Source organism: Heterodontus francisci, chromosome 8 (genome assembly GCF_036365525.1).
Source record: "Heterodontus francisci isolate sHetFra1 chromosome 8, sHetFra1.hap1, whole genome shotgun sequence".
In the NCBI taxonomy this organism is placed as follows: Eukaryota; Metazoa; Chordata; class Chondrichthyes; order Heterodontiformes; family Heterodontidae; genus Heterodontus; species Heterodontus francisci.
The window spans coordinates 73,124,905-73,145,569 of record NC_090378.1 but is presented as its reverse complement, the minus strand read 5'-3'; the positions used below and the strand labels follow the sequence as shown (position 1 = coordinate 73,145,569).

General features: G+C 42.8%; 2 protein-coding genes across 5 annotated transcripts in view; one reads left to right on the top strand and one right to left on the bottom strand.

The window, feature by feature from the left end:
- The window catches only part of LOC137372911 (5'-AMP-activated protein kinase subunit beta-2-like), a 41,566-nt gene extending 35,933 nt beyond the window's left edge, over window positions 1-5,633 (bottom strand). Inside the window, exon 1 of one of the 2 annotated variants that reach the window (XM_068037372.1) lies at window positions 5,446-5,633. The gene's annotated coding sequence lies outside the window, so the exon portion shown is untranslated. The remainder of the gene's footprint in view (window positions 1-5,445) is intronic. The other variant, XM_068037370.1, reaches the window with a different exon arrangement.
- Window positions 5,634-5,969: 336 nt separating this feature from the next.
- The window catches only part of scyl3 (SCY1-like, kinase-like 3), a 48,649-nt gene continuing 33,953 nt past the window's right edge, over window positions 5,970-20,665 (top strand). For 2 of the 3 annotated variants that reach the window (XM_068037352.1, XM_068037351.1), the window contains exons 1-2: window positions 8,260-8,526; window positions 15,575-15,760. In XM_068037352.1, coding sequence (XP_067893453.1) covers window positions 8,263-8,526; window positions 15,575-15,760 — 450 coding nt within the window. In that variant the 5' untranslated portion in view covers window positions 8,260-8,262. Of the gene's footprint in view, window positions 6,132-6,957; window positions 7,024-8,259; window positions 8,527-15,574; window positions 15,761-20,665 lie in introns of those variants that run through there. The other variant, XM_068037353.1, reaches the window with a different exon arrangement.

Below are 20,665 nucleotides of genomic sequence, written 5' to 3'. Positions count from 1 at the left end.
CTCCAATGTTAATGTAAGTTTTGGACTAGAAAGGTGGTTATGTAACAGTTATTTAAAGCTTGTGCAGATCAGCAACAAAGTGAAAAACAGAAGGTAAGTTAACTGTTGGTCGGGTCGGGTGCGGGAAAAAATGGAAGGACTCAGGCTGGGTCGGCCTCGGTTCAGATGTGGTTCTGTCGGGATCACATCGGGTATTTTTTTGCAGACCCGAGCAGGCCTTTACAATATGGTTCTCTCTTTTGTTCTTGCTCTCCAGCACATAACAGCATATAATTGCTATTGCGAGGCAGGATTACCCCAGCAGCCAAAGAGTAAACATTAAAACATACAACATAAGAAATAGGAGCTGGAGTAGGCCATTTAGCCTTTCAAGGATGCTCTGCCAGTCAATAAGATCATGGCTGATCTTCAACCACAACCCCACCTTCCCACACTATTGCCATATCCTTTAATACCCAAAAATCTATTAATTTTTGTCTTGAATATACTCAATAACTGAGCATCCACAGTTCTCTGGGGTAGACACTTTCAAAGATTCACAACCCTTTGAGTGAAGAAATTACTCATCTCAGTTCTAAATGGCCAACCTCTTACTCTGAAACTGTGACCCTCTTGTTCTAAATGCCCTAGCTTGGGAAACATTTTCTCAGCATCTATCCCGTCAAGTCCCTTAGGAATTTTGTATGTTTCATTTAGATCATCTCTTATTCTTCTAAATGTCAGGGAATATAAGCCTAGACTAATCAATCTCTCCTCAATGGACAATCCCCCCATCCAGGAACTAGCTTAGTGAACCTTTGTTGCATTCCCTCTCGGGCAAGTATATCCTTCCTTAGGCGGGGGACCAAAACTGCACACTGCACTCCAGGTGTGGTCCCACCAATGCCCTATATAATTGTAGTAGGACATAGAGTCATACAACACAGAAACAGGCCCTTCAGCCTATTGTGTCTGTACCGGCCATCAAGCACCTAACTATTCTAATCCCATTTTCCAGCACTTGGCCTTGTATGCTATGGCGTTTCAAGTGCTCATCTAAATACTTCTTAAATGTTGTGAGGGTTCCTGCTTCTACCACCCCTTCAGGCAGTGAGTTCCAGATTCCAACCACCCTCTGGGTTAAAAAAGTTTTCCTCAAATCCCCTCTAAACCTCCTGCCCCTTACTTTAAATCTATGCCCCCTGGTTATTGACCCCTCCACTAAGGGAAAAAGTTTCTTCCTATCTAACCTATCAATGCCCCTCATAATTTTGTATACTTCTTTACTCTTATACTCCAATCCCCTTGTAACAAAAGCTAACATAAATCTGCCTTCCTAATTGTTTGCTGTACCTGCAAGTTAAAATTCTGTGATTCATCTATAAGGACACACGGGTCTCTCTGCATGCAAATATTTCCCAGTTTGTCACCATCCAAAAAATATTCTCCTTATTCGTTTTTCCTAGCAAAGTGGATAACATCACATTATAGACCAGGTAGTTTATCAGTAGTTGTCAAAAAGCTAGAATCTATTAATAACATGACACTTTACCACATTGTATTCCAACTGCCATTTTCTTGCCCACTCACCCAACCTGGCTATATCCCTCTGCAACCTCTTTGCCTTCTCCTCATTGCTTACTTTCCCACTAACTTTAGTCCTCTCATCTAAATCATTAATATTGATTGTGAATAGCTGAGGCCCAAGTACTAATCCTTGTGGTACCCCACTAGTTACAGCCTGCCAACCCGAAAATGTCCCATTTAATTTTACTGTTTTCTGTCCATTAACCAATCCTAAATCCATACTAATATATTACAAGGATACTAATATATTACAATCCTAATTTTGCATAATAACTTCTTGTGTGGTACCTTATCGAATGCTTTATGTAAATTCAAATACACTGTATACACTTGTTTCCCTTTACCCCCTTACTAGTTACATCCTCAAAAAACTCAACAGATTTATCAAACAATTTCCCTTCTGTTTAATCATATTATGATTTTCTAAGTGTCCTGTTCCCCACATGCCTAATAATAGATTCTAGCATTTTGCCAACTACTGATGTTAGACTAACTGGTCTATAGTTCCCCATTTTCTCCTTTCTTAAATAGCGTGGTTATGTTTACTTCCTTCCAATCCTTGGAAACTGTTCTAGAATTTAACGAGTTCTGGAAGGTCAAAACCAATGCATCCACTATATCAGCAGCTACCCCCTTTAAAATCCTAGGATGCAGGAAGTGTGGTCCAGGGAATTTGCCACCACTTCATCCCATTAATTTCTCCAGTACTATTTCTTTACTTATACTGATTTATTTAAGTGCCTCATGCTCGCTAGGTTCTTGATTCCCAGTTATTTCTGGAATGTTTGTGTCTTCTACTGTGAAGACAGATGAAGTATTTGTTTAATCCATTTCTTTATGCCCAATTATAATTTCACCTATCTCTGCCTCTAATGAGCCCACATTTACTTTCACTAATCTCTGCCTGGTGAGTTACCTATAAAAACATTTACATTCTGTTTTTATGTCTCCTGCTGGTCGACTTAAAACTATTTAATGACCCAACCCTCAGTGGTGTATGCCTTGAACAAGGCATTCCTTGGAATTGTGGCTTTTGCCAAAACATTGCAACCAGATCCAGTAAAGGAGTGAATAATCTAGTTTAATTTGAAGGTTAATGCTACAATTCCCTACAAACTTGCAATTGATGTAAATGTTAAAAACCTAGGACCTGAAGGTTGAGAAAGATCAATAAAAACAAACTCTGATGGGATTGGAAAGAGCTGTCATTAAAAAGGGAAAGGATGCATAAAACAACCCAGTTTTTCAGAGGCCAGAAGTCACCAGACAGAAGAAAAGATAACCCTGAATGAGAAAACACAAAATCTCATGTCTTTTCCCAAGGAGTCCCAGCCCAGACAGTCAAGATTTCTTAGAGACAAGGGCTTTCCAGTCCTAATCCTTACACAATATTGTATAAAAGGAAAATAAACAGGAGAAATTTAACCCAACATAAGAGTGTATATAGCCTTTGTGACCAAACAATTTTGCAGAGCACTTTGGCATAGGCCAATTATGAAGGTAGAAACATCTGACAATACACATTGAGGAAATAAACATTGTACATCAAAAAGACGATTAGGAAGACCAACTCTACACTCCAATGGCTTCTGGCATTGGAAATCCAACACATAATTGTAATTTCCCATGATCTCTGTCTAATATAGTATGTTTAGACCTATGAATAAGTTTATAAAAGTCACCAGCTTCCTGATAATATTCCTAATACAAGTCTTGCATGTGCATTTTATGGGGGGTCCCCACAACACAGCAGAGTCAGACCTAGCAGCATAATTTGGAATTACTGCAAAATGGATGAGAGAAATAGGGTTTAACAATCAACCAACAACTTTATATAGTACCTTGAATGCCGAAAAACATCTCAAGATGTTTCAAAGGGCAGAATCAGATTAAAATGGATGCTCAGACAAAGTAAATACTGAGGTGGCCAGAAGTTTGGTCAAAAGTGGGTTCTAAGTTGAGCTTTAAAGGAGAAAAGGGAGGTGGAGAAATTTAGGGAGGAAATTCCAGAGTATGGGGCCTAGACAGCTGAAAGCACAACCGCCAATGGTTGAGTGAAGGCTAGGAGGCCAATTTACAAAAGGTCAGAGTCAGAGGTTGAAGAGTTTCTCTTTTGGAGGGAGGTGCGGGTGATTGTAGGAGCAGATAACAGAAATAGGGAAGAACAAGGCCATATAGAGATTTAAACAGGACTTAGAGTGAATTAGAGGCATTGGGAACCAAGAACAAATGTAGGTTAGCTTGGACAGGGATGATGGGTGATCATGACTTAGGTATGGCATTGGATACGGTAGCAGCATTTTGGAGGGTAGAGAATGGGAGACTGGTCAAGAGATTGATATAGTTGAACTTGGAGGTGACAAAGGCATTGACAAGGGTTTCCACTGGTAGATAGTCTGAGGCAGAGTGGGGTGGGTGATGTTATGGATGTGGATGTAAAAGGTCTTTCTGATGGTCAAAAGCTCAGTTTGGGACAGAATAGGATAACAAGATTGTCAGCAGTCTGGTTCAGCCTGAGATAATAGCCATGGAAGGAGATGGAAATGGTGGCAAGAATACAAAGTTTGTGGCATGTGCTGAAGACAATAGCTTGTCTTCTCAATATTTAACCTGAGGAAATTGTGGTTCATTCAACACTAGATACCAACAATCAGAAAATATATCTCTATTAAACAAACATTTTTGTTTCTAAGGAAGCCCCTAATGAAGCATTTTGTTCCAGTGATAACATCGTTTCCGTTACCTCGGTGTGTGGAGGTACAAACCTCCATCTAAGTGCACATAATCAGACATACTACTCAAATCACTGAAATACCACCAATGGCCACTGAACCACAGAAACAAGATTTGGTTATCCAACTGCAAATATCAAATACAGTTAGTTTATGTGTATTTCTTCCACAAAGTTCAGCACAGATGAGTGAGTGCATTCAGCCTATCTAGTTCATTCGTCTATAGAAAACAACCCCAATTCGCATCACAGAATCTAACTACCTAACTCTCGTTTTTGGCTCCACTTCCTTTCCCATAACAGTGTCTCCAGCCATTGATCACACTGCGTGAATTCAAGCGCATTTCTTCCCCATCCTGGTGTTTGCTCAGATTGCAATTACTATAATAAACAGTGTCCTTGTAAAAACATAAAGCAAAACACAGCGGGCTAACAAATCTGCACACCATTTTTTTTGTAGAAGGTATTTAGATATTCACATCGCTACCCCCATACTCGGGGGTGGGGGTGGAAGGTGGTTTGAATTTTTGCCTAATAAAGTTAATGTTTACAGGATGGACAGCACAAACAACTGTAAAAGTTCAAATCATTACATTTGCTTGGTTCCAATATACTAAATGAGTGAACAACCTATATTTCTAAAACATGCAGATTTATTTGCAATGAAACGGAAAATGGGCTCCAGCAGCAGGTGCAATTGCCTGAGCAAACACATTCTGGCTTCTCCAGCAAGTACAATAAAAGATGGGCCGCTCTAAAGCCACGTCTAAATTTAGGTTCAACAACCCACCTCCTTTTTATGGGAATAAGACCAAAATAGAAAATGACACATGAAGACCGTGACAACAGGTTATCCGCGGAATATCTGCTGACATTTTCTAGCTCAGTGCCGGCGAGTAGGAGGTATTACCTGGACTACAATAACGGGCCTATTGCTTATCACAGACCGAAACCGGCTGCAGGTCTCTCTGTCTCCCCCCCAAATAACGTAACGGCTCCAGCTCGCGCTCTGTCCATTGCGCCGGGTGGCGCGCGTGCCCGCCACAAGCTCCGCGCGCGCAACCAGCCTGGTGCGCGCGCAGATCACACCCGCCCTCCACGCGCTCGCGGGCGCTCTGAGATTGTCATTCAACGCTCGGTGCAGCCACCTCTCATCCATACACACTCACTGCGTCCTGTCCCCTAAGCTGATTTACGGAGCACGGAGATGCTGTTGCACTTGTCCCATCATCTTCATGCTACTGGAAATTGATTTTGGACGGGGCAATCATATGGATGCAATCAGTTGAGATGGAGCTTTCGTTTTTTTTATTAAGGCTGCAATGCACACAAAAAAGAATGACTCTCTGAATAACTACAGGTCTAGGATAAGTCACTTAATAGAAGGGTGGGTGGAAACTAAGTAAATAAATGTTACCAGTTTACTGAGTCTCATTGCACATTATAAAAAACAAGTTTACAACCTGTTTCAATCTCAAATATAAAGTCTACTTTCTAACTTTTTATATAAAATCTCACTGTTAACAAATAACCTTGATACAGAGGGACTACCTGAATAAACACACAGTTGAATAATTTTTTTGAAACTAATTAATCTCATGGCATTGCCCATGGGTAGTCTGGCTTCTGGCACACAGCTGCAAGAATTAGATATTTGCAGCCTGCTTGACACCTTAAACTCACTGCTCATGTATCCCATGTGAAAACGCAGTCTAAATAAGAAAATTCAGATAATTGCAACCACCTGCAAATATCTACCTCCAGCCCATCATTGATATCCTGGAAGATTGGCTTTTCTTTTCATTTTTAAAGATTTATTTGCATCAGTAACAAGGTATTTGAAGTGTGAACGCTGTATGCAAGATTTTTATATGTACCAGCAGCCACAGCTCATGCTGAGTTGATGAATATACTGTTTGTGCTATGTTACCTATCATATATTGGAGTCAATGACATTTATCACTTGAATAATTAAAATTGAACTCTGTGCCGGTTAGTAACCATGGCCAGCATTGTGCCCACAATCAGTACAAAAGCATTTTAACTTACCAGTTGATCTCCCACAGCATTGCACATGGAGAGTCAAGAAAAAGTGTATTCTTCAGGTGTTCTCCATCTGGAGATAATTGGTCCAGGGTACACAGATGTGTTTCAGAACCATTTAAAGACTGCTTATTTTTAGATTTTTCTACTTCAAACTCCTATGTCTATATGGAAACATTTATGTAAACCTGCCATTTGTTAGGATACTGTTAATTCGTGTAACAGATATGCAACATCTGCGTACAGTGGCGCAGTGGTTAGCACCGCAGCCTCACAGCTCCAGGGACCCGGGTTCGATTCCGGGTACTGCCTGTGTGGAGTTTGCAAGTTCTCCCTGTGTCTGCGTGGGTTTTCTCCGGGTGCTCCGGTTTCCTCCCACAAGCCAAAAGACTTGCAGGTTGATAGGTAAATTGGCCATTATAAATTGTCACTAGTATGGGTAGGTGGTAGGGAAATATAGGGACAGGTGGGGATGTTTGGTAGGAATATGGGATTAGTGTAGGATTAGTATAAATGGGTGGTTGATGTTCGGCACAGACTCGGTGGGCCGAAGGGCCTGTTTCAGTGCTGTATCTCTAATCTAATCTAATCTAATCTAACATCTTTATCCCCTCTAGCTCTTCGATGACTTCAACCTGTCCTGCAAAACGGTGGAGCCCTGTGACATGCATAGAACTGAGTGGGTATGGAAAAATACTTTGTCAAGGTGAACTCTAAGACATACTAACTTTTGCTGCCAAATACTGACAAATAGACACTGGGTCCAAAACACTGGAGGTATACAGCCTACAGTGAATAGTTGGCACCATAACCTGAGTGATGGCAGTCTTTTTCTCTAGCTTCCAGTCTTTCTTGTTTTATTTTGTCATAAGGTAACTGATCCTTCTAATTTCCTTCCTTTTAAGTTCCAAATGCACCATCCTAAATATTCCTATTGTTTTGCACCTCCATAGTGGTTGAAGATTTATTACACTATGTAACTCATACTTTCACAGGAATTCAAACTATTGAATATCATAGTCTTCCCTTCTTTCTACTATCTAGAAGCTTTTACAGCTGCACATTGCATGAACCAATTACTATAAATGATTTTTCTTGGCTTCTTTCCTGTTCTTTTGAATCTTGGTAGTTGGGCCTTGAACATTCACACAGGTTTTCCACCTTCTCAATAATAAATATTAAAATTGTGGCTGGAATACATCTGCATGCCCTGGTCCAGTTATCTTCTCTCTCTCTAACTGCTTTACCTGAAGAATATACTTGGTTTTGACTCTTTATTTCCAGCACCATGGGAAATTGACTGGCATTAATGTATATTTTAACACTTATTTGCAGAAAATTCATACTAATTCTCAGCAATTTTGTTCAGTGCTTTATAAAGCTCTGGTTAGGCCCCAGCTAGAGTATTGCTTCCAGTTCTGCTCACCACACTTTAGGAAGGATTTGAGGGCTCTTGAGAGGGTGCAGAGGAGATTTACCAGAATGGTTCTACGGATGGGGGATTTTAGTTACAAAGTTAGGTTGAAAAAGCTGGGGTTCTACTCCCGGGAGCAAAGGAGACCAAGGGGAGATTTCATAGAGGTGTACAAGATTATAACAGGCTTAGATAAGTTAGACAAGGAAAAACTGTTCCCATTAATTGACGGTACAAGGACTAGGGAAGGTGGTGGAAGCAGAGACAATTAATGATTTCAAAAGGAAATTGGATGGGCACTTTTTGCAGTGGATCAAGCGCGGGGGAGTGGGACTGACTAGATTATTCCGCGGAGAGTTAGCATGGATTTATTGAGCCAAATTGCTTCCTTTCGTACGTAAATACTGGAAAATTGTCAAACTGCAGCAGCACCCCTTATACTGCGCATGCTTGACATGTGGAGCTGTGATTGGCTGCCCGGAGCTCCCTCTGTTTCCGGGTTAGCCGGATGCTTGGGGGGGTCAGTTGTTTTTTTTTTGGAGGGGGTTTGGAGATCGTGTGGACTGGAGTGAATTTGGTTTGTACGTTCTGCCGCATACGGGCGGCTATGGGGGCGGAAAGCAGTGTGGCCCGGAGCTGTCGGCTGGAAGAGCCGCCGGTGATTTTGCCCGCTGGTCTCAGCGTGTATCGGGCCGTGTTGGATGAGGAACAGCCGGTTTCCGTGTTCGTATATCAGAGGGGGAACGAGGAGGCCGTCAACAAGGCAGCCAAGGTGGGGATCCAACCCCTCCCCAACTGTATGTGAAGAAGGTTGGGGGTCCAACACCCCGTCCATCCATGAGGAAAGGGGGTCCAACTGCTCCCCTGTATTGTAAGGGGCTGGGGTCCAACTGCATCCCCACCCAATGTGAGGGAGACGGGGTCCCCCCCCCCCCCCGCCTCAATGTGAGGGAGATGGGGGTCCAACCCCCCCACTCCCCAATGTGAGGGAGACAGGGGTTTAACCAACCCCCCAATGTGAGGGAGGTGGTGTCTCCAACTCTAGTTGGAGGCTCTCATCATGCGATGCCTATAAATGTTGCATCCACCAGGCAAAGGTTGGTCCCATAACAGATTTTTAGCTGAGGTTTGATGCCAGCAGCTGGTGGCTGCAAAGTTCTGAATGTCAGGAGGCTCCCTGTGAGCAAATCAAGGAAGGAAACGATAGATGGGAAAACCAGAGGTAGGAGGAACTATGGTACTAGCAGTAACTTGATTGAAATGGCACTGGAACTAATCGTAATGTTGGCAACACTTAGATTCCTTCATAACCAACCTCAACATTACCTCACTGTTAGTCTATATGTAACTGGTATTTATAGGTGTAATGCCCCGTCTCCCTTCCACCTATGTTCTTCCAGTGAGAGTGATCGGTCCTTGTTCCGTACTCGCCCACCAATGGAAACTATCGTTCACTATTTACGCTGAATAAAGGTCCCAGGTTTCACTTAACCATTCTGCAATGGCAACAATCTCTCCCTATCTACTCTGTCCAGACCCCTCATGATTTTGAACATCTCTAACAAATCTCCTCTCAACCTTCTCTAAGGAGAACATCCCCAGCTTATTCAATCTATCCACATAACTGGAGGTGTGATATTTGTTTAGCAAAGTTCTTCTGGGCTGCAAGCAGAAATGCCTGGGGGATTCATCTCTCATTCTGGGAGACCTCCAAGCCAACGGGAATGGTTGTTAAATTAGGTGCAGGCGCCCCTGCCTGAGGCAGAGGAGAGAATTGGGACTTTCATTCCACATCATCCATACACAGCAGCCGGGAAAGGAATCACGTTTCCGCCACTGGTTCCAGCTGCTGTCTGGCTGGGATGAGTCTCAGGATTTGTGGGGCTTTAATTTTCAAAGTTACGTATTTTTAAATTCTGAAGACATGTACTGTTTCTTGTCACCCCGCTGCACATTGTCAACCTTAACTGATCATGTATCTTTTTCTAAAATAAAAGCAAAATACTGCGGATGCTGGAAATCTGAAACAAAAACAAGAAATGCTGGAATCACTCAGCAGGTCTGGCAGCATCTGTGGAAAGAGAAGCAGAGTTAACGTTTCGGGTCAGTGACCCTTCTTCGGAACTTATGTATCTTTTTCTGTTCCCCTTCCTTCCTCATGATTCCTCATTGGTTTTGTGTTCCCTCTCCCCACTGTGCCTATTGCTGCTATACAGGTAGCTCTGTCACTTTCAGTACTTGCTGATCTCCTCCACAGTTGTCTGGTCACATTTGTATTGATACCCCTCCCCTCCACTTGGGAAGTAGCACTTGTTAATTCTGCAACATTCTTTACTGATACACTCAGCCTGCTAACTGACTTCCCTTGTATCTCAATTCCAGTTGCCAGCAGGATGGGGTAACCTGCTTGATACACTATTAACAAAGTAGAAATGTAAATTTGTAGGGCTGGAGCACTTCTGTCATTTTGCATCTTGGCCAAAATGACATAGAGAATGAAAATATTATGTGCACACTTGCAGTGCTGTATCCAGGATAGCCTTGTTTAAACTGCAGAATAGCCCAGTGAGGATGGGTTGCTTTGAATGATCCTGGTGACAAAGATTTAACTTCAGCTGATTGGGTGTCTTGTATTCTACTGTTAATTTACCAAAAATGCAATATTTAAGAGAAATTCTTTGTCTTTTCTTGTAATAAATCATTTGTCAGTTTCATCACGGTGCACAATGAGCAGATCGCAACATATAATTTAGGATAGCTATTCAAATTAGGCTTAATCTGGACCCACTTCACTGATAAGTTGAAAGCTATGGTGAGATCACTGAAATTAATCAGAGTTTTAAACAAGTCTTGGTACTTGGCTGTGGTATGTTAGTATTATCAATCCAACAGGATGCTGCTGTTAAATTTAGAATGCAATGGCAAGGAATACTGGGTCAGCTGAGAGTTATAATATATTTTGGACTAGCTTTTGCACGGTTACTGAACTGTATCTGCGGGTGCTTTTGAAAACATTCAATCCCCATGTGTTTCTTCTGGAATCAGTTAGTTACTGTGGATAGAAAACAATTCCTGATCTGCCTGAGCTTGGTAAATTGAACAGCTAACTAGTACATCTGCTTAAACGTCTACAGTAGTTGAGTTATTTTGAATTGGAATGATCTGTTAATCCTCTGCAAGTATAGTTCTTTCTAAATGTGTTTTACTTTTGAAATATGTAGAGTTATCATTTTTATTTTTTAAAACTTCCTGTTTAAGGGAGAGGAAACCAGTGTATAGAATTTTTTTTAAACTATCAAACTGCCAATTTGGAAAAAAAATCAGAAAATGCTGAACGTGCGCAGCAAATCAGTCGTTGTCTGTAAAGAGAAAAGACGAGTTGGCATTTCAGGCCAGTTCTGATTAAGGGCTACACGCCTGTTGTCTTTTCCCTTTACAAATGCTGACTGACCTGAATATTTCCAGCATTTTCTGTTTTTATTTCATTGTACAAATTAAACAGAGCAGGAGATCAGTTTTACCTGGTGTATAGCACCTTTCACAACCCAAAGCGTCACAAAGCATTTTACAACCAATTAAGTGTTTTTGGAGTGTAGTCATTCTTGTAATTTAGAAAATGTAGCAACCAGTTTTCACACAGCAAGGCCACACAAACAGCAATGAGATAATGATAATATGGTCTATTTTAATGCTGTTTGTCGAGGGATAAATATTGGTTAGGGCACGAGGGAGAATTCCCTTGATTGAAACAACCACCTGCTGTACCACCAACATGCAAATAAAAAAAGAACAGTAGAAACTGAAATATGAAGAGTAAACGCTGGAACAGTAAATGCTCTCTGCATTTGCAAGGAGAGGTTAACATTCCAGCTGGAGGTCTTTAATTAAAAGTTTGTTGTGTGAAAAATTCTTGGAAGTCTGCACCAAGACAGTGTTGTTAAATATGGGATAATGCTGATTTTAGATGTATAAGATAGAGGAAATTAGGGGTTTACACTAATTTTTACACCATGTCAGAATGTCCTCAATCTTTTGCTGAACCTCAATTAACATGGCTCTACTCCCATGCAAAAAAAACACTACTTTCCTGCAATTGTGGTAGTTCTGAACAGCCCTAAAATCTGGATATCCAAAATAATTTTTCTGGTGTTTTATAAGCCATTTTTAAAATTTTCTCATTAATACAAAATAAAATCATGAAAAAGTCAAGTATCTTGGTCTTACACAACACTGGGCTTTCAACACACTGTCGCAGGAGTGATGAGGCTGGAGTTCATATCCACCATTCCCATTGAATTTTTAAATCTCGGTTCTTCCATTCTGGTGAGATGTTAGGTAGAAGCTCCGTGTTTTCGGGGTGGGAATGAAAGAAAACTGAGTGCCAGTCATCCCAGATCACTTCCACATACATTCTTGTAGATAAATGTGGATCAGTGTTGAAAGAGTTACAGATGCAGGTTTTTACTTTGTCTTAGCCAAAAAAAAAGTTGTGTGCTTTGAGGGGAGATCCCGATTACTAAGATTTAGAAAAACCATAATGAACTTTGCAGCAGTATTTTTCTGATACTTTATCCTTACACCAAGACAGGCACTCCCTCTGAAAGTGTGGTGACAGGATGCTGATAGAAGGGTAAAAGGCACAAAAAGAAAATGAAGGGAGCATACCTCGCTATGAATATGATTAGAGTCAACAGCATTCTGTATCAGCTCAATTATATTACAGAATCACTTCCATATGACTTGGCTCTCACTGCTGACTGCCCCATTTAAACTGCAAAGTAGGATGCTTGACTCAAACGTCAATATGGGCCAAGGCGGCAGACGCTCAGCACCAGAAGCTTTATTTACAGGGTTACCTTGAACAGTGCTTTTGCTAATGGGAGTCAATCCTATAAAAAATAAATGGATACAATAGCAACAACTCAGAGTGGAGTTTAACTCCCATCACATAACTCGGATCATACGGTGGAAGATTTCAGGCTAGGTATAAGGGAAGGAATGTGTTTTAATGGAAGATTGTAACTGGTTTGGCTAGAAAAATTGAAAAGCTTATTATTGAAGAGTCATCAGAACCATAACATCTAGCCCAATTAATATCTATTCGAATTCGTGGCTGCAAAGCAATGACCCACTATTGGCACAGCACACTGAAACAACCAAACAAAGCAATATACTATGGATGCTGGAAATTCTGAAATAAGCACTGAAAATGCTGGAAATACTGAGCAGGCCTGACAGCATCTGTGGTGAGAGAAAACAAGTTAACATTTCAGGTCAATGACTTTTAATCAGAACAGTGTTGATTACTGTTGTGATGATCAGTCTCTTGCATACTATTAATTTAAATAAAAGCAGTTTTTGTTTTGTCTTGAGGCAAACTACGTGGTGTAACATAGTGTGGCAGTGTCAGAATCAAATTTAGATAAACCGTGTCAGATGACTTTGAAAAACCATCTGTGATTTCTTTGACATGAAAAGGAAATTGTTTAAACTTAATTATTAAAGTTGCTGACTCTCCTTTCCTCTTGGCATCCTCCATTTATGAAAGATGATGGACACGCAGCAAACAATCCATTCAGGTGGGGTGTTTCTCTTGGTGCACCTTTGCAGATGGCTGTGAAGACCAATCATTGAGAGGCAGGTTCCACAAGTGCTGCATGTGAAGCTGCCAGTTGATGCTGTGAGCTGTTTTTGATGTTGGTGCCTGTTGCAAAGCTGCTGTAGCAACTGGTCATCAAGGTAGTGCATGCCAGTCCACAGGATGTGTCGCCATTTCCCTCTTTTGCCAGCTAGTGACTGCTAGGTGCAATAGTTGTCATTTAGGGTCCTCATGCTATGCTTGCAAGTATCCTTGAAGCGGAGCTTTGGGTGCCTCGCTATTTGTCTGGCGCTGGCTACCTCACCATACAGAAGGTCCTTAGGTATGCGACTGTTTTCCATCCTGTGGACATATCCGATCCATTGAAGCAGCCTCTGATTAGTGTCAACTCATTTGGGAGGGCTGCCACATTTGTGATTTTTGTCTTGCCAGGATGTACCCATAATGTGCTGGAGACAGCAAAGATGGAAATTATTGAGCTGCTTTTCCTGATAGCTATAAATCGCCCATGTTTCATAGCCATACACAGCAAGGTCCTGAGAACACATGCCATATAAATCATCAGCTTGGACCCAAGAGTCAGTTTGATGTTATCCCATGTGCTTTTCGCAAGTCAGCCAAAATTGGTAACTGCTTTCCCTATGCATGTATCGAACTCTGCATCAAGGGACAGATTATCTGTCACCATGGACCCAAGGTAGCAGAATTTGCTAACCACTTTTAGTGGAGTGTTATTTAGTGTGATCAGGGATGGAGATGCAATATCTTGTCCTATGATCACCGTTTTCTTGGCGCTTATAGTCAAGGAGAACAAGTTACAGGCATTGGAGAGACAGTCCATGAGTCTTTGTAGCTGAGTTTGCATGTGAGTAACTGGCGCAGCATCATCAGCGTAGAGGAGTTCTCTGATTAGGACGGGATGTGTTTTAGTCTTTGGTTTCAGCCTTGATAGATTGTAGAGCTTGTCATGCTAGTGTGCAAGTAGACTCCTTCCATGTTCGCAGGGAAGGCGAAGGTCAGGAGCATGGAGAAGAAGATGCCAAATAGAGTGGGGGCTAGGACACAACCCTATTTCACTCCATTCTTCACTCCAAAACTGTCAGAGGTGGAGCCATCAAACTGTATAGTGCAGTGCATGTTGTCATGGAAGGAGAGGATGAGACTGAGGAGCTTTGGTGGGCAGACAATCTTTCACAAAATCTTGTAGAGTCCTGCTCTGCTGATGTCTTTGCCTCAGTGAGATCTATGAAAATATGGTAAAGGGGTATATTCTATTCTCTACACTTGTAGCTGGCGTATGGGGAAAATTATATCTACAGTAGATCTGCTGGCACGAAAACTGCACTGTGCTTCCGGGTACACTCAGTCTGCAAGTAAATGGAGTCTTTTCAGTATCACCCTAGCAAAGGTCTTCCCTGTCATGCTATGGAATGAGATGCCCTTGTTGTTGTTGTTGCAGTCACCTTTGTTTCTGTATATTGTGATGATTTTGTGTCACTCATCTCCTGTGGAACAGAGCCTACTTTCCAGTATTGAAGGAACAGATCATAAAGGTGTGGCAATAGTTGGGACTTTCCGTGCTTGAGCAGTTTGGCTAGGATTCCATCCTTGCAGGGCGTCCTTCTGTTCGCTAGGCGGTCTGTGGCCTTATCACGCTCCATTGATGAGGATACTGCCTATTCCTGGCCACAAAATCACTCGCTTGTGCTGAGTTCACTCCTAAGCGTCCTACAGTCATCTCGGATTGAGCATCTGAGGGCATAGTAGCTGGAGGGTTCGGTGTGAGGGGTGGAAGTGGCAACCTGGAGCTCCTCCTTTCACACACCTGGAGGACAAGACCACATCTAGGTATGTGCCGATTTGGGCCCTGCTGGTCAGTGCCTTCAACATTAACAACAACAATATCAACCTCAAGAGCTAATGGTTAAGGGAGTAAACCCATTTCTTCCATGAGCAGTAAAATTAACCTACATTCAGAAACCTGTGAGCTCGGTCTATGGTTGGAGGGTACACCAGAACCAACAGCAAGCTGGTTTTGTGCCACTTAAAGCATTTACTGTTCTTAAACTGGTACCCTATTTTTGCATTTTAAATTGAATCCAATTACCTATAACTAATACGGTGATTTTTATTTGTCAACTTTTAATCTCTGTATTAAACTAGGGCAACTGTGTTTGAAATTTAAAAAAAACGTGATGTGTATCATCATTATATATTTCAGCATCTGAAAACCTTGCGCCACCCATGCCTATTGAGGTTCTTGTCGAGCACAGTTGAAGTTGACGGAATCCACCTGGTTACTGAGTGTGTGCAACCTCTGCAGATGGTCCTCGAAGATGTCTCAGCAGATGAGGTCTGTGCAGGAATCTTTGACATCCTCCAAGCACTCATCTTCCTGCATGACCGAGTAAGTATGAGAAAGATTGGAGGTAAGAGGTTGCTGAATTTAGTTGAGATAAAGCATCGTTGCCTTATTTGTGTGAAGACTATATTCAAATTTTGTGGTTTGTTCTTGGGATGTGAGTGACATTGGGAAGGCTGCCTATCTTTAGTTCCCTGGAAAAGGTGATGAGTCTTCTCTGAACTGCTGCAGTCCTTGTGGTCATGATGTTTCCAAGTGTTAGGTAGGGAATTCCAAACTTTTGACCCGAAAATGATGATGCAGGAATGATGATTATGTAGGTCCAAGTCAGGATGGTATGTGATTTCTGAGGAAAACCTGGAAGTGATGGTATTCCCATGACATTTTTGCTATTGTCTTTCTCTGCTGGTAGTTGTAAAGGAAAGAGGTGCTGTTGTGAATGAATCTTGGTGCATCTTATAAATCATATATACTGCAACCAAGAGGTGCTGGTAATTGAGAGGGTGGGTATTGAGTTTAATGGCGGGCCCACCAATCAAATGAACTGTTCTGCCAAGCTTCTTGTGTTGCAGCTGTGTCCTACCAGGCAAGTGGTAAGTATCCCATCATGCTAGTGACTTGAGCTTTACAGATGGTGGAGAGAGTTTGAAAGGTCAGGAGATGATCTACTTGTTGCAGACTATTGAGCCTCACATCTGCTCTTGTAGCCACTGTGTTGATGTGGCTGGTCCAGTTAAGTTTCCGGTCAGTGATGATCTCCAAGATGTTGATGGAGGACTCAGCAATGATGGTGTTGTAGAAGGTCAGGGAAATAGCTGGGCTTTCTCTTGTCTGAGATGGTTGTTACCTGACATTTATGTGGTGGAATTGTTACTTGCCACTTATCAGCCCAATCAGTAGGCTGGTATGGGCTACTTCAGTATTGAAGTTGTGAATGGGGCTGAAGGCTGTGGAATAGTCAGTGAACAGCCACACTCCTGACCCTATGATGAAGCAGCAAAAGGATCTTCTGACGAATGCCTTTAGTTATATCCTGGGGCTGTGAGATTGGCTTCTGACAACCACAAGCATTTTCCTTTTGTATGAGGTATGACTCCAGCTCCTTATTGACTTTCATTGTGCTAGACTGCTTGGTGCCACACTCTGTTGGCATTCGGTTCCTTCATGGGTACTGGGTGACATTTGTACCTCTTTTTAGAGCAGCTTGGCTGGGGATTTGTTCAGTCCTATACCCAGAGAATGTTATATTCAGTTGCGATGTATTGGCCCCCACTTTTCTCAGTGCTTTTGTTCTTTTCACTAGGTTAGACAATTGACAGGGCAAAGTTGCAGCCAGTATGATGGGTTGAAGTGTGTCTATTTTAACGCAAGAAGTGTCAGGAATAAGGGTGATGAACTTAGAGCATGGATCAGTACTTGGAGCTACAATGTTGTGGCCATTATGGAGACGTGGATATCACGGGCAGGAATGGATGTTGGATGTTCCGGGGTTTAGATGTTTCAAAAGGAATAGGGAGGGAGGTAAAAGAGGTGGGGGAGTGGCATTGCTAATCAGGGATAGTATCACAGCTGCAGAAAGGGAGGTCGTCGAGGAGAGTTTGTCTACTGAGTCATTATGGGTGGAAGTCAGAAACAGGAAAGGAGTAGTCACTTTGTTGGGAGTTTTCTATAGACCCCCCAAAAGCAACAGAGACACGGAGGAACAGATTGAGAGGCAGATTTTGGAAAGGTGCAGAAGTAACAGGGTTGTTGTCATGGGTGACTTCAACTTCCCTAATATTGATTGGAATCTCCTTAGTGCAAATAGTTTGGATGGAGCAGTTTTTGTCAGGTGTGTCCAGGAAGGTTTCCTGACTCAATATGTAGATAGGCCAACTAGAGGGGAGACTACGTTGGACTTGGTGCTTGGCAACGAACCAGGCCAGGTGGCAGATCTCTCGGTGGGAGAGCATTTCGGTGATAGTGATCACAACTCCCTGACCTTTACTATAGTCATGGAGAGGGACAGGAGCAGACGGGATGGGAAAATATTTAATTGGGGGAGGGGGAATTACAATGCTATTAGGCAGGAACTGGGGAGCATAAATTGGGAACAGATGTTCTCAGGGAAATGCATGACAGAAATGTGGAGGTTGTTTAGGGAGCACTTGCTGCGACTGCTGGATAGGTTTGTCCCGATGAGGCAAGGAAGGGATGGTAGGGCGAAGGAACCTTGGATGACGAGATGTGGAACAGCTAGTCAAGAGGAAGAAGGAAGCTTACTTAAGGTTGAGGAAGCAAGGATCAGACAGGGCTCTAGTGGGTTACAAGGTAGCCAGGAAGGAACTGAAGAATGGACTTAGGAGAGCTAGAAGGGGACATGAAAAAGTCTTGGCGGGTAGGATTAAGGAAAATCCCAAGGCGTTCTACACTTGTGAGGAACAAGAGGATGGCCAAAGTGAGGGTAGGGCCGATCAGGGATAGTAGAGGGAACTTGTGCCTGGAGTCGGAGGAGGTAGGGGAGGTCCTAAATGAATACTTTGCTTCAGTATTCACTAGTGAGAGGGACCTGGTCGTTTGTGAGGACAGCGTGGAACAGGCTGATATGCTCGAACAGGTTGACATTAAGAGGGAGGATGTGCTGGAAATTTTGAAAGACATGAGGACAGATAAGTCCCCGGGGCCAGACGGGATATACCCAAGGATATTACGGGAAGCGAGGGAAGAGATTGCTGCGCCTTTGGCGATGATCTTTGCGTCTTCACTGTCCACTGGATGATTGGATGGTGGCAAATGTTCCCTTGTTCAAGAAAGGGAATAGGGATAACCCTGGGAATTGTAGACCAGTCAGTCTTACGTCGGTAGTGGGCAAATTATTGGAGAGGATTCTGAGAGACAGGATTTATGATTATTTGGAAAAGCGTGGTTTGAGTAGAGACAGTCAGCATGGCTTTGTAAGGGGCAGGTCATGCCTCACAAGCCTTATTGAATTCTTTGAAGATGTGACAAAACACATTGATGAAGGAAGAGCAGTGGATGTGGTGTATATGGATTTTAGCAAGGCGTTTGATAAGGTTCCCCATGGTAGGCTCATTCAGAAAGTAAGGAGGCGTGGGATTCAGGGAAAGTTGGCTGTCTGGATACAGAATTGGCTGGCCCATAGAAGACAGAGGGTGGTAGTAGATGGAAAGTATTCAGCATGGAGCTCGGTGACCAGTGGTGTTCCACAAGGATCTGTTCTGGGACCTCTGCTCTTTGTGATTTTTATAAATGACTTGGATGAGGAAGTGGAAGGCTGGGTTAGCAAGTTTGCCAATGACACGAAGGTTGCTGGAGTTGTGGATAGTGTGGAAGGCTGTTGTAGGTTGCAACGGGACATTGACAGGATGCAGAGCTGGGCTGAGAAGTGGCAGATGGAGTTCAACCTGGAAAAGTGTGAAGTGATTCATTTTGGAAGGTCGATTTTGAATGCGGAATACAGGCTTAAAGACAGGATTCTTGGTAGTGTGGAGGAACAGAAGGATCTTGGGGTCCATGTCCATAGATCGCTCAAAGTTGCCACCCAAGTTGATAGGGTTGTTAAGAAGGCGTATGGTGTGTTGGCTTTCATTAACAGGGGGATTGAGTTTAAGAGCCGCGAGGTTATGCTGCAGCTCTATAAGGCCCTGGTTCGACCACACTTGGAATATTGTGTTCAGTTCTGGTCGCCTCATTATAGGAAGGATGTGGAAGCTTTAGAGAGGGTGCAGAGGAGATTTACCAGGATGCTGCCTGGACTGGAGGGCATGTCCTACGAAGAAAGATTGAGGGAGCTAGGGCTTTTCTCATTGGAGCGAAGAAGGATGAGAGGTGACTTGATAGAGGGGTACAAGATGATGAGAGGCATAGATAGAGTGGATAGCCGGAGACTTTTTCCCAGGGTGGAAAGGGCTATCACCAGGGGGCATAATTTTAAGGTGATTGGAGGAAGGTTTCGGGGAGATGTCAGAGGTAGGTTCTTTACACATAGAACATAGAACAGTACAGGCCCTTTGGCCCACGATGTTGTGCCGAACCTTTAACCTATTCTAAGATCAAACTAACTACCTACCCTTCATTCTACTATCATCCATGTACCTATCCAAGAGTCGCTTAAATGCCCCTAATGTATCTGCTTCTACTGCGCTGGCAGCGCATTCCACGCACCCACCACTCTCTGTGTAAAGAACCTACCTCTGACATCTCCCTGAAACCTTCCTCCAGTCACCTTAAAATTATGCCCCCTGGTGATAGCCCTTTCCACCCTGGGAAAAAGTCTCTGACTATCCACTCTATCTATGCCTCTCATCATCTTGTACCCCTCTATCAAGTCACCTCTCATCCTTCTTCGCTCCAATGAGAAAAGCCCTAGCTCCCTCAATCTTTCTTCGTCCAGAGAGTGGTGGGTGCGTGGAATGCGCTACCAGCGGTAGTAGTCGAAGCAGATACATTAGGGGCATTTAAGCGACTCTTGGATAGGTACATGGATGATAGTAGAATGAAGGGTAGGTAGTTAGTTTGATCTTTGAGTAGGTTAAAGGTTCGGCACAACATCGTGGGCCGAAGGGCCTGTACTGTGCTGTACTGTTCTAGAGCCTGCTTTACGTATATTTTATTCTGATAATTCACCTACTGTCATTGTCACATTATTCACAGCATTTTCATGCAAATAAACCTTTTTGTCACTATCTCAGATGCAAGTGTTTCTAGATCCTTGATGACTAGCTGCCTGGTGCAGTACTAGGTTATACAAAGCAAAAAGATCTGTTAGTCCCCAGTATGTATTATATTAGCCGATCTCGGGTCGTGCTTCAGCTGGTCGAATTGTTCCAGAGTGGAAAATGCCAAAGTTCCAGCTCCTGATCATTTATTCAGTGACTGCTGGAGTAAAGTATTTGTGTAAATGTTTAATCAGCATAGGGCTCAGTCTCATGGTGCTAAATAACTTTCTAA